Here is a 15205-nt window from a genome sequence, read left to right as displayed (position 1 = left end):
TATGTATCTGTGTGTGTGTGTGTGTGTGTATATATTATATTTAGTAGTGTATTATGGTAACAAAATAAAATACTGCTGCTGCGCCAGTAATTAAATATGCGTACTAGTTGCTAGGAATGTGTTTAATATACAAATTGGTCTATTCTTTAAATCTGGTGGATATTTAAACAGTGTGTTCATGGATAGTTAATGGGTTAGATAAAGTGCTGATGAAAGGATAATAATCCTTGAAATATGCATATAATACCCAATCTGTTAATGAAATGTTGTAACACAGTGGTAGCTGTAAATTCTATAGAAAATCTTCAGATAGGACTTTAAAATGATTATGGTTGGCGTTAGGAAGGGCATCCAGCTGTAGAAACTCTGCCAAATCAGACTGGAGCCTGGTGTTGCCATCCGGTTTCACCAGTCCTCAGTCAAATCGTCCAACCCATGCTAGCATGGAAAGCGGACGTTAAACGATGATGATGATGATGATATATATTAAAATACAGAGATGCCTATAATAGGACATCTAACCTGCTAGAAAGAGGGTTACTGCTCTTTCTAGCGGGTTAGATGTCCTATTATAGGCATCTCTGTATTTTAATGAATAATATATATATAGTCTATTGACTAATTTTTATTCTCGCTGGACCACTGGTGGTAAATAAAATTTCTAAAATTTTTTTTGCTGCCCTATGATTTATTAATGATAATATATATATATATATATATATGTATATATATTGATAGGAAGGACAACAAAAGAAAGAAAGAGACCTCGATATTATGTAAATAGAGGAATTTATCTGTAAATAATATGTGACAATTATTCGGTAGCCATGATAAAACTCTGAGTTTCGGATGCCGGGGTGGAAACCCACGCCACCATCTCTTCAGTTATCTGGCCATTGAAAATTTCTATGAAAATGACCTGCAATTTTCAGTGGCCAGATAACTGAAGAGATGGCGGTGTGGGTTTCTGCTCTGGCATTCGAAACTCGGAGTTTTATAATGGCTATTGAATAATTGTCTCATATTATGTACATATATATATATATATGTATGTATGTATGTATATACATGCATGGTTTGATCAATAGATAACTGAACTGTTGCCATATTAATGATGCTAAAGCATGCAGAGTGAAGCCACTTGGCATAGATTGATCTTGAACTCTATTGTGCATGCCCACTAAGTTTTTAATGTTCTGTTTCACTTCTGCTGTTTACAGCAGTGCTTCAAAGGAAGGCGTGTAGTGTCATATTGACTATGATAAAGAAAATTGAGCAGAGAATCTACTTCAAATTTTGCCAAAAGCTTGGCAATACCTGCTCAGAGGCCTATGCAAAGTTTACAAAAAGTTTTCATTCTTCTTGACACATTCAAAGAGATCTTGTGCAACTGAAACCTGAGTGTCTTTTTGATCAGCTGAAAGCAGTTTTGGTACAAACTTGGCAGACATGCATCTCATACCCAAATCTTCAGTGATAATGGACTGAACTGAACTGTATGGTTGCGGGTACACTTGTGTGCAGCTCATACACTCCTCTCCATACACTTTCTGCAACTTTGCGTAAGCCTCTGAGCAGGTATCGCCATGACGAAACTGTACAAAGTGTGTGTGTACGTGCGTGTGTACATATATACATCATGATCATCATTTAACATCTGTTGTCCATGCTGGCATGGGTTGGAAAGTTTGACCAGGGCTGGCAAGCTGGAAGGCTGCACCAGACTAGTCTGTTTTGGCATGGTTTCTACAGCTTGATACCCTTCCTAACGCCACCCACTCCGAGATTGTGATGGGTGCTTTTACATGCAACCAGCATGGGTACCATTTGTGTGACACTGGTGTTTGCCATGACTGTGGTTTTACTTGGCCTGATGGGTCTTCTTCTCAAGCATGGCATAATGCCAAATGGACTTAGTCATTGCCTCTTTAAGGTCTAACGCTTGAAGTCTGGCATAATGCCAAATGGCCTTGGTCCTTGCCTCTGTGAGGCCCAATGCTCGAAAGATGCTTTTCCGTTCTACTGGCACAATACCAGTGTCTGCCACAACTGCGATTTTACTTGGCTTGATGGGTCTTCTCAAGCACAAAGATCTCAGTTATTGCCACTGTGAGGCCCAACATTCGAATGAAGTTCAACCACTTTATCTCCATGAGGCTCAATGCTCGAAAGGTGTCTTTTACGTGTCACACTGGTGCCAGTTACCTAACACCAGCCACAACTATGATTTCACTTGGCTTGATGGGTCTTCTCAAGCACAGCTTATCATCAAAGGTCTTGGTCACCAGTCATTGCCTTTATGAGGCTCAAAGTTTGGTGATCATGTTTCACCACCTCATCATATGTCTTCCTGTACTGCAGGTTCCCTCCACAGTTAGGAATTGGCACTTCTTTACACATCTGTCCTCGTCCATATGCATCACATGACCATACCAGTGCATTTGTTTCTCTTGCACACCTTTTGGTGCATGCAGTAGTAGTGTGGGTGATTGTTGGTAGCAGGGATGGAGGTATGCAAGTAGTCTTCTGGTAGAGAAGCAAGGCAGAGCCCTGTAGTGGTTTCCGGTATTGAAAATAGATTTTCAGTGTAGGGGCAGGGATGGGTGGGTGCATTGCAGACAAGTAATGCCAATTTAAAGCAAGAGTGCCTATGAATGGGAGAAACATGGCAATAGTGAGAGACATAAGTAAAACAAGAGTGCTTATGAATTTTAGAGCAGTGGCGAAAACATGAAACAGAGAAAACTAAGGTTTTAGGGAATTACAATTTGAAAGTTATTTGAAGAATTGATTTAAATAATTACAGGTTACAAAAGTATATGTCAGTAATATGGGTTAGATGAATGAATGAATGAAGTGATTGAAAGAAGAGAAATTCAAGTGTGTGAATGTTTACATTTTGCACTTATTCTTCAAATAGTTGAGCTCCAGATGCTGATAGTGGCATTTACTTGTCAACAAATTGTCTGGTAGCTCTGCATTTTCAAAGACAAGTGGCAATATATATTTGTGTTATGCTAACATTGAAGAACAGGCATAAAACAGACAATTTCAGGTTTTAGAAAATCCTTATTAATGTCTTATTATTGTTAGAAGTTGATAAAATACATGTAAGATGGCCAGTAGACCTCTGTTACACAACTGCAAGATCCTATTGTTGTCTTCTCACACTAGTATAGTACCCTAGAAAATTGTATAAACATAAACATTACCATATCTCATTCTCCACTCTATAATTCTGGCATATTTTTTCTTTGATGTAACAAACAAATAATAAATAATCCAAATTTATGTATTTTTCTGTACAGCTTCGAGCAAAAACGACTGTTGCATTGAGTAAGGATTTTGAGAAGACTAGAATATGGCTTAATGCAGTGTAAGTATTGATGGATTTATCAATAAAATTTTCAAACATTGCTTGATATTTTTATCAGTATTAATGTTTCCCATTAATGTTTGTTACAGTGTAATGGTTTTACAATAGTTAAATGGCTACATTGTTAAACTATTGATTTGAATGACATTTCTAGACATAGCATACAGCTGCTTGTTCTACTGCTATTAGAAATATATATAATTATTTGGAGTATTATGTTCAATTTAAAATATTTTGTTCAATTTAAAACCATCATCATCAATATCATTATCTAACACTTGTTTTCCATGCTAGTATGAGTTTGACAGAAGTTGGCCATGAAAATTGTTTTTCCCAAGAGAGTTCCAGACCCCAGTAATGAACTCATTTGCATACAGCCAATCAGAGCAGAGCCACTTTTATCCTTTCTAGTCAGCACCGTGCATTCATTACTCTTTCCTTCTCTACTGGCAGACAGCAACCTTTTTGTCACTATTGAAAAAAAATTTCAGTATGACTACAAGTACTACTGTCTCTACCTGTCAGGCAAATAAATGATAAATATATGTAAATAATATTTCTTCCTTCTTGTTGTTGATCCTTCAATGTTCTCTGGTTACTCCAAAGTTGGTACAATAATACACTTGCCCAAACTGAATTGCTGGAGTTATTTCATTTCTTCCAGAAAAATGTTTTTTAAAAGTTATAGAGGTTTAAAGTTCAATCATTTTCACCCAGTCAGGAAACAGGATTTGGAAGCTGTCATTTTGTGTTTGACAAAATAGCACATGTTGTCAATATTTGTAAACGTGTTATGTCTCTGGTAATTTTCTTTCATGTAAATAAATCTTATTTAGCTGTTATTTTTAGCACGAAAGTTCTTAGGTAATTTTCTTTCATGTAAATAAATGTTTGTTAATTTAAAAGAGAAAAACATGAATGTGTCTGAGGCTTACGATTGACTAAAATTACCAAAATTTCCAAACTTTAATTACTCATAACTCTTTATTTATTGATTTAGAGGGGAAATTACTTTCACTTCATTAATTAGCCTGAATATGAAATCAATTCGAATAGAAAATTGATGCTGGCAACCAAACAGAAAAGATCCTAAAAAAATAGTCATAAAAATGTGAGAGTACTAAGAAATTTCGCTGAGTACTATTATATTATTAGTAGTAAATTCTAGATCTATTTATTATAACTAGCTGGACCCATGAAAAATTCTTGGAAAATATAAAAAATATAAGCATTTTCAGGATGTTGACAACAAAATGTGCAGTCATGCACAAAATGGCAGCTTCCAAATCCTGTTTCCTGACTGGGTGAAAATGATTAAGCTTTAAACCTTTTTAAAAACAATTTTCTGGAAAAAATGAAATAACTCCAGCAATTCAGTTTGGGTAAGTGTATTATTGCGCCAACATCGGAGTAACCAGTGAACATCGAAGGATCAACACCAAGAGGGAAGAAATATTATTTACATATATTTATTTGTTTGCCTGACTAGTAGTTAGAGACAGTAGTACTTGTAGTGAGAGCGAAATTTTTATTTGAAAGTGACAAAAAGGTTGCTGTCTGCCAGTAGAGAGAGGGAAGGGTAAGGAACGCATGGTGCTGACTAGAAAGGATAAAGATGGCTTTGCTCTAATTAGCTGTATGTTCATTACTGGGGTCTGGAATTCTTGTGGGAAAAAAAATTTCATGAGCTGGCCCACCAGAGAACTGCACCAGGCTCCAATTGTCTGTTTTGGCATGGTTTCTAATGCTGGACGTCCTTCCTAATGCCAATCACTTCACAGAGTGTACTGGGTGCTTTTTATGCAGCACCACCATGGGTACTTTCTACATCGCCCTGTCATAGCTGCTTTTCATGTGGCACCAGTATCTGCAAGACAAACACCTCTTGACTGAGAGAAAGAGTGGTGTGCATGACCATAAAGGACATGCTTGTATTGCATGCATGGCTGTGATTTCACTTAGTTTGGCATGTCTTCTCAAGCACAGCAAATTGCCAGAAGTTGCCTTCACTTGTCATCTTCTCAGTGAGGCCCAGTGTCTGAAGATCCTTTCTCACCACTTCATCCCACCTCTTCCTGGGTCTATCCTTTCACAAGTTCCCTCCACAATTAGAGATTGGCACTTGTTTATGCAGCTGTCCTCATCCATATGCATTACATGACCATACCAGTGCAGTCTTTTTTCTTGCATGCAACATGTGATGTTATTTATACCCAATTTTTCTCTTAAATCATTTGCACTCTGTTGTACATGCACACTAATTTTACCCATCCAGCATAGCATGCTGGCTTCATTTCTTTCAAGCCTTCATGTGTCCTCTGTAGTCATAGCTCATGTTTCACAGCTATACAGTATAGCTGTAAATACACAGACAGCATACAATCTGCTTTTCACTCTAAGTGAGAGTAGTCCTGTGTTACTAACAAAGGTAGTAGCTCTCTGAACTTTGCCCAGGCTATTCTTATTCTAGCAACTATACTTTCAGAACTTCCTCCTTCACTGCTAACTTGGTCACCAAGGTGATGGAAGTCAACCCTAAACAATTATATTTTTAATGCACTCAAAATATATTTTTTAATGTATGTAAGAAGTGAAGAGCTCTGCATGGAAGTGTTATATAATGTAGTACTTCCAAAGTTTATATTCAAATATTGATTTATAACTTGGGCAGTAAATTGGTTGAGTTATTATAGCGTCAGGTAGAATGTCTTGTAACATTTGCTTTAGCTGTCTACACTCTGAGTTCAAATCCCTCTAGTATCAAGTTGGCTTTTCATCCTTTTGGGGTTGATAAAGTGCCACTCCAAGCAGTGGATTGGTGAAATTGTCAGAGTGTTGACTGAGATGCCTTGCAATATCTGGCACTTTAGATTGTAAGTTCAAATTCTGTCTATTATCACCAGTCTCCTTGAGGTAGGGAACAGTTTCTTTGAGACCTAGCTAATTGGCAATAAGTCTCCAATGCCAAACAAAGCTCCATATCAGCAGGAACAAATCATCTCAGTCATATCAATAAAAACAAGCAGATCTTGCACAAAGACACACACACATGAATTTAAAAGGAAGGTAATGGTTGAGCGTATTGTCCCCATTTCTTCATTTAATCATCTTTTGAAGGATAAAAGGCAAAGTTTAACCACACTCGTATTTAAACTTAGAATGTAATGGGATATATCTAAATGTTATTGGGTATTTTATCTGATGCTCTATTAATTCTAACAACCTACCTTCTTTAATTTATATTGTAACATACCGACTTCTAATACTTCTGTATTAAGTATTTGATAAGTTACTTTATGTAGGCGCTTTGCTTTTTGTTTTCTGTCTGACATAAATTGCTTTCATTGCTTCAGTTGATTTCATTTAGTTTCCCAGGCATTAAGCAAAATATAGCAACCATCGTCATTTTTGTGGTTGACTGGTTAAGTTTTAAGAACTGCATTCAGGTATAAAATTCATTCCAAATATTTATGCAAATGCCTGGGTTTTCAGACTCATTAACTGTGCTATAATATCCAACTTTATCTAAATAATCTTTCCTTTGGAGATGTAAAACCTTTTTAGATTGACTGAGGTGTGTAACTTTTAGTTTCATTGTTTTGAAATCAGAACTTCTTTTGTGGTACTTGAGATTTCTCATTTTACTTTGAGAGACTGGTGTGTTTTAGTCTTACCTTTTAGATTAATAGCACTTTTATTATTTAGTGTGAGAAAGATAGGGCAGTAGTTCATACCTCTTGCAAGTCCTGTTTACATTGGGAGGGTTGAGGTAGTTGAATGTTCAATGTCTCAAAGAAATTGAGTTATAGGCTTAATACTTTACCCAGTTCAACAACACCAACTAGCTTTTTGGTGTCTTTAGTGGAGTTAATTCTGTTGCAATCATTTGAGCTGGGTCTCTGGTCTGAGGTTAACTTTATTTCTCCCACCATTCTTGGGTGATGTCTTTCCTCCTCTAAGCCAGTAAAAAATGATGGTTTTCCTTGGTTTACCTCAAGGACACGTCTGCACTTATGTGAATAAGTTATACATAAAAAACATTTATTTGCTGTGCACAGTAAAAGTGTTAACGTGGCTTGTTATGAGATAGAATACTTAAAGATCATTTTTAACAGTTTGGTCTAGAGGAAGAGTTGGTGCATATTATCTTAATAGGCCCTCCAAAATGGTAGGGTGTTTGTTGGAGTCAGGCACAGTATGGATGGTATGCAGAAGAGAATTCAGTGCAAGTAAAGAGGTTTGGACAAGACCTTTAGTTTCCCAGGCATTAAGCAAAATGTAAAGTAAGTTTCCCAAAGGAGATTTAGGTGTCAACCCTACAAGGTAATGGAACATTCCTCATTTATGCAGTGTTGCCACTACTTCCACCAATGAACTATTATTCTCAATTGTTAGTACAAAAGTTAAGAAATCTTTTACATTGGAAGGCCACAGTGAAGTTAACTACCATTTGGCAAAGCAACATTTCAAAAAAATTTTATACTACTAAACTTTACAGAAAATAATTCATAAAAGCTCTAATAATGTAAGAAACAAAAAAAATGTTGGAGTCTCAGAATAAGCATCCTCTCTGCCACTTAAAAAAAAGACTGTGCTGGTTTGGTCATGTGATGTGTATGAATGAGGACAGCTGCATAGAGAAGTGCTGAGCTCAAATTTTGGAGGGAACCTGTGGAAGGGGTAGACCCAGGAAGACGGACAAAGTGGTAAGAAGGGGTCTTCGGATGTTGGGCCTCACTGAGGAAATGACAAGGAGCCAGGAGTTGTGGTGATTTGCTGTACTTGAGAAGACGTGTCACGCTAAGTAAAATTGCTGTCATCCATACATCCAGGCTTTTCCTTTACAGGTGCTTGTGCCACATAAAATGCACTCGTGCTGGTGCTGCATAAATGTACCCATGCTGGTGGCACATAAAAAGCACCCAGCACACTCTGTAAATGGTTGGCATTAGGAAGGGCATCCAGTTGTAGAAACCATGCCACAATAGACGGAGTCTGGACAGCTCCTTGGCTGGTCAGCTCCTGTCAAACCGTCCAATCCATGCCAGCTTTTTCCTCAACTGGTGTACTTCATTCAGAGGGTTACACTTAACCCCTCAGAAGGGCACAAGTCACCAACCTCATTGGTAGGCTATTGGGAGTCAGGAGACTGTCACACACAATGATTCACAAGTGGTGAGATATCAGCTGATGACTCTTTAGCCAGTCTTCTTACTCCTTATTGGTTTAATCATCTGCTGTAACAAGAAAGTTCTTTTGTTTTACACCTGTTCTCCATGCTTGCAAGGCTTTGATGCATATGTTATTAAGGCACCATTTTGCAGCTGGACACCCTTCTTTTTGGTAATTCAAGTCGGAGACCTCTTTATTCCACTCTAAAGGCAAGCAAGTAAATCATTTATTGACTGGAAGACTGTCAACAAAACTGGCCATCTCAACTTCCATATAAGTGATTACGCATATAAACAAACATACATACATACACATACACACACGTTCATGAAGGCCTTCTTTTAGTTTCTGTTTACTAAATCCACTCATAAGGGCCTGGTCAGCCTGAGTCTATAGTAAACGACACCTGTCTATAGTGCCATGTTGTTAAACTGAATCCCAAACCACACTGCTGTGAAGTGAATTTCTTAACCTCAAGGACATGTCTGCACTTATGTGAATAAGTTATGCATAAAAAACATTTATTTGCTGTGCACAGTAAAAGTGTTAACGTGGCTTGTTATGAGATAGAATACTTAAGGATCATTTTTAACAGTTTGGTCTAGAGGAAGAGTTGGTGCATATTATCTTAATAGGCCCTTCAAAACAAATGTGTATGTATGTATGTATGTCTTATAAAGTAATAAGGCTTATGGTCCTATAGGCCAGCAACCAGATGTATATAATTTGTTCATTTTTACATGTTTTCCATGTTAGCATGGATTGTATGAAAATGTATTGAGTATTGTTTTATAGTTTGATGCCCTTCCTGTCACTAAGTCTTAACTGTTTTTCAAGTAATAAGTTTTATATTTCATTCTTCTGTGAAAGTGTAGAGCTACAAGATAATTTGTTAGTAGGGAATGTCAGTATATGTTACTGTCTTGAGCATTTTTCATGAATGTGGAATGTAAACATTCACACACACACGCACGCACGCACACACACACGCAGATACACACATGCATACACACATACACACACACAAAACATACACGCATCATCATCATCATTGTTTTAACATCCACTTTTCTGTACATGCATGGGTCAAGCAGAATTCATTGAAATAAAGTTTTTATGACCTAGTGGCCTTCAGATTGCCACTCGTTTTTAAGTAAGGTAATGTTTTCTCATAATGACATGTTTTCATGGAAAACTGAAAATGAATGACACCACTTGTATGACAGTGGTACTCATTTACAACTATTACCTGATGTCTAGATGAGGAGGCACAAACACATGTATGCACACACACACATGCACATGCACACACGTATGTACAATCACATGTTTGCATGCACATGTACACACATATAGTTAGTTTCTTTCATTTTCTTTGTACCAAATTCACTCACAAGGCTTGGCTTTGATCAGCCTAGCACTATAGTAGAAGACACTTGCTCAAGGTGCCATGTAGTAGGACTGAACTCAAAACCACATAGTTTGGAAGCAAACTTCTTAATTACATAACCACGACAGGTTTCCATGAAGTTTCCATCTACTAATTTGATTCACAAGATATTAGTTGGCCTGAGGCTACTGTAGAAGACACTTGTCCTGGGTGCCACAAAGTGAAATAGAATTCAAGACTGTGTGGTAACAAAGCCAAGTTTGTTTCTGCATCACCATGCCTGCCCCATATCTATATTTAATAAACAATATTTATGTTCCCTACTGCCTAGAGAGAGACAGTAAAAGCCATGAGACAGCCTCTTTGCCTATACTGATCTGTGTTGGTATGTGAAAAGGCAGGTTGAATTAGATGTAGTTGATGTTCTTCCTAACCATGTGCAAATTGGCAGCTGTAGAAGGGATGCTTTGGGGAGATAGAATTGATGTAAATTGTTAGTATGAGCCTTGAGGGAGTAGAGTAAAATAATATGGGGAACAAAAAGGTGAATCAAGCAGGCCTTAATAGAGGTGATACAGGACAAGCCAGCTCTAAGACATGGGGTCCATTGTAGTAGTGCTAGAAAAGGAAGAGGTTGGAGTGTGTAACTGAGTACCTACATGCCTATTAGTCATCTAACCATTTTTTAAATGCAGTCTAGGATGTCTATGTTGTTGTCATTTAACCCAAGGCCAACCTTGGTTGAGTAGACCTATAATCAGAAACATCCAACTGTGACTATCCTACCTTTTTCTTAAGTGCAGGGAACCCAGGATTATATTATCCAGTGTGATTAAACAATGGGGTATTGTTTTAAGGAAAATTGGCTACTCTTTCTAACAGGCCAAGCAACCCTTCTCAACACTGCGCTCCCAACTACTAGGACTTTACAATGACTTATAGGTATCGTATTTTGTGTGAAAATAAATAACTGTAGTACATCTATCTTCATGTATATGATATGTATATATGTATCCTTTTACCTTTTACTTGTTTCGGTCATTAGACTGCAGCCATGCTGGAGCACACCTTGAAGAATTTTAGTCAAACATATCAATCCCTGTACTTATAATTTTTTTTTGTAAAGCCTGGTACTTATTCTGTCAGTCTCTTTTGCCAAACTGCAAAATTGTGGGGATGTAAACACACCAACACTGGTTGTCAATTGGTGGTGGTCAACAAACACATTCATAGTACTGATTTGTTATGATGTTTTGGATCCGAATACATCTAATGTAAACAATGTGATTGAAGATGGAAAAATAGAGATAACCTCAATATGTGATTTAATAGCACTGTTAACACAGTAGGACACAGTATTGACTTATAAAGTGTTTGATATACTTGTAGTGTATCATGGTTGCATAATGAAATACAGTGTTCTTACAAGTAATTTGTATGTACGTACCAGCTGCCTGTAATGTGTTTAATATGTGAAATCGGTATACTCAATAGTGTTAAGCAATGAGTTTGTGGATGGTTGATAAGTTGGATGTGGTGCTGAAGAAGGAGCCAGAACTCCTGAAATATGCATATACACTCATTACCTATTTCTCCATCTTCGATCACATTGTTGTTTACATTAGATATATTCAGATATGAAATATTGTAACAAATCAGTGCTGGCTATAATTGCCGTAGATAATTTGTAGAGATGACCCTAACAAGTAATGTAAAGTGCACTGGTAACACAATAGGACACAGAATTGACTAATAAAGCATTTAATATACTTTATAGTCTATCATGGCTGCATAATGAAATATGGTGACCCTGTAAGTAATCAATTGGTTTCAGTTTTTTCATGAAATAAGAGACTAATTTAAATTCTTTGAAAATTTTTTGTATACATCATTCAGTCTTTTATGACTTTCAAAAATTATCTAAATTCATGCTATTAGCTCATTTGAGTTATTTCCCTTTGCTCTGTAATCAAGATCAGAATTTTCCCCCATGACATACAGATTAATTTTGTGAAATTATTTCTTAATATTTGAAATTATCTTCCTTCTTCTTTGAGTTCACTAACAATTGCTACAAGGTTTTGCTTTTTTTATTCAGGAAGTTTTAAATAATGCTTGAAATAACAATAAAATTCACCTCAAAGCATGCCTTATTTAATAGACTGAGGACTTTGGATAATGCCGTCCTGGATACATTGTCTGGAAATACAAGTGGTTACAAGATTGTTCCCTCCTTATCCCTTTAGCATTTAAACTGACCGTATCTAGCTCAAATATTCTACCTGTTTTATGTTCAAAATCACCATATCTGGTCTCTTACAACTATCATACAATGTCATTCTAAAATTAATAAATGATCACATCATTAAAATCTTTAAGTTTCAAGATAATACAAGATTAATACAAAATAATGTGAATAAATAAGCATTGTATTTGACAGAATAATCTAAATGCTAAAGAGTCATTTTTACCAAATTTGGAGGCTCTGTAAAGAGTCAAGGGTGCTGACCTTCCACCTTTGGCCAGTTCATAAGGAAAAAAGCAAACAAAACAGTAACCATTGTAAGATCTGAACTTAAGACCATGTGGTCACTAATCCAGCACTTTAGCCCTATAACCATTTTGCTTTTCATTCATTGTTATTTTAACACTGCTCCATTTGCTTCTATCTCCACAGAGAACAAAACCCTGATAATCCTCGATTACAGAATATCATCCGTAAAAGTAAGTCGTTTTATAATTTCTGCAGTATAAGATAAATTTATTACATTTTTGTGTTGGTTTTACCAGATTCTTGATGTGAAATTGTGTGTTGAAACAGATATTTTTCCGCTTTGGGTGCATCATACCATTCTTAATAAAAACATGCATTTGTAATTAATTAGTTAATTAACTATAATGAAGTGCTTGTATTGGTAGAATAGTTGATGGTTAACAAGTTTGTTTCCAAACTACATGGTTTTGAGTTCAGTCCTACAGTGTGGCACCTTGGGCAAGTGCCTTCTACTATAGCTCCAAGTCAACCAAAATCTTGCGAGTATATTTGGTAGATGGAAACTGAAAGAAGCCTCTTATATATGTATGTTTTTGTGTCTCCTTATCTTGACGTGATAATTATTTATGAGTTTCACTTAGAACAATGTCTTACTCTTCTCAAGCACAGCATATCTCCAAAGGTCTCAGTCGCTTGTCATTGCCTCTGTGAGGCCCAGTGTTTGAAGGTTGTGCTTCACCACCTCATCCCATGTCTTCCTGGGTCTACCTCTTCTATAGGTTCCCTCCACTGTTAGGGTGACACAGCTGTCCTCATCCATATGCAACACACGACCATATCAGCACAGCCGTCTCTCTTGAACATCACATCTGATGTTTCTTATGTCCAACTTTTCTCTCAGAGCCCTTACACTCTGTTGCGTATGCACACTGATATTACACATCCAGTGGAGTATACTAGCTTCATTTTTTTCAAGCCTACGCATGTCTTCAGCAGTCATAGCCCATGTTTCACTGCTGTGCAGCACGACCGTTCGCACACCGGTATCATACAGTCTACCTTTCACTCTGAGCAAGAGGCCCTTTGTTACCAACAGAGGTAGGAGCTCTCTGAACTTTGCACAAGCTATTCTTATTCTAGCAGCTACACTCTCAGAACATCCACCCCTCACTACTGACTTGGTCACCTAGGTAATGGAAACTATTAACTACTTCTAGTTTCTCCCCTTGGCATGTGATGGAATCTGTTTTCTGTACATCTTTGGTGTTTATTGCCTCTGTGCATCTGTCACACACAAAAAACTATCTTCCCAGTTAACCTTCCTTTGACATTGCTGCACCTCTTGCATGTCCATAGCTTACACTGGGTACATCTTATGGAGTTTCTACCTATGCCTTTTCTACATATCAAGCATTTGTGATTTGTCTGCCTTCTTACTTACTAAGACTTTAGTTTTTGCTAGATTGACTCTAAGGCCCTTTGATTCTAGACCTTGCTTTCACACCTGAAACTTCTCTAGTTCTGGTAGTGACTCAGTTATGAGAACAAGGTCATCAGCATAGAGGAGTTCTCAGGGGCATCCTGTCTTGAATTCCTCTGTTATTGCCTGAAGTACTATGATGAATAAGAGGGAGCTGAAGACTGATCCTTGGTGAACCCCTACTTCTACACGGGAATCTTCACTGTACTTGTTGCCAACCCTCACCTTACTGACAACATCCCTGTACATGGCTTGTACAGGTCTCACTAACTAGTCATCCATCCCTAGTTCCACATTGACCACCATACAAGAGAGCGGGGGACCCTGTTAAAAGCTTTTCATGTCAATAAAAACCAAGTACATACGTTTATCTTTGGCTTAGAATTTCTCCTGCAGCTGTCTTACCAGAAATATAGCATCAGTGGTGCTTTTCCATGGCACAAACCCAAATTGCATCTCATCTAAACTAACTCTTTCTCTAATTAGTTGGGCTATGACCCTCTCTGTGACTTTCATTACTTGATCCAACAATTTGATACCTCTATAATTATTCCTATCTAATGCGTCACCTTTACCTTCGTAGCAGTTGACTATGGTGCTGCTACACCAGTCATTGGGTATGACTTCTTCATGTATCACTTGGTTTACAATATGGGTGACTGGGCCGTAGCCTACACTGCCAGATATTTTAAGCATCTCAACAGTGACTCCTGATATATGTATGTGTGTGTGTGTATATATATATATATATATATATATATATATAGTGGCTGTGTAGTAAGTAGCTTGCTTACCAACCACATGGTTCTGGGTTCAGTTCCACTGTGTGGCACCTTGGGCAAGTGTCTTCTACTATAGCCTCGGGCCGACCAAAGCCTTGTGAGTGAATTTGGTAGACGGAAACTGAAAAAAGCCCGTTGTATATATGTATATATATGTGTGGCTGGTGTAAGGTCCCCCGATCCCTTATCTGGTGGTCAATGAGGAAACTTGGGATAGAAGAATGGTTAGTGAGAGCTGTGCAAGCCATGTACAGAGATGCTATCAGTAAGGTGAGGGTTGGAAATGAGTACAGCAATGAATTCCGGGTAGAGGTAGGGGTCCACCAAGGTTCCATCCTCAGCCCCCTCCTATTTATCATAGTCCTCCAGGCAATCACAGAGGAGTTCAAGACAGGTTGCCCCTGGGAGCTCCTCTATGCTGATGACCTTGCACTAATTGTGGAGTCACTATCAGAACTAGAGAAGTTTCAGGTGTGGAAGCAAGGTCTAGAATTGAAGGGCCTTAGAGTCA

At 37.6% G+C, this 15205-nt stretch overlaps 1 protein-coding gene across 3 annotated transcripts in view; it reads left to right on the top strand.

The window, feature by feature from the left end:
* Positions 1-15205, top strand: part of LOC106870866 (diphosphomevalonate decarboxylase) — a 68089-nt gene that overhangs the window by 25382 nt on the left and 27502 nt on the right. For all 3 annotated transcript variants that reach the window (XM_052968740.1, XM_014917103.2, XM_014917104.2), the window contains exons 3-4: positions 3309-3376; positions 12616-12662. In XM_052968740.1, coding sequence (XP_052824700.1) covers positions 3309-3376; positions 12616-12662 — 115 coding nt within the window. The remainder of the gene's footprint in view (positions 1-3308; positions 3377-12615; positions 12663-15205) is intronic.

The sequence above is a fragment of the Octopus bimaculoides genome, chromosome 6 (genome assembly GCF_001194135.2).
Source record: "Octopus bimaculoides isolate UCB-OBI-ISO-001 chromosome 6, ASM119413v2, whole genome shotgun sequence".
NCBI classification, from domain to species: domain Eukaryota; kingdom Metazoa; phylum Mollusca; class Cephalopoda; order Octopoda; family Octopodidae; genus Octopus; species Octopus bimaculoides.
Note: the sequence above shows the minus strand (reverse complement) of the source record. Positions and strands in the feature narration are given on the sequence as shown.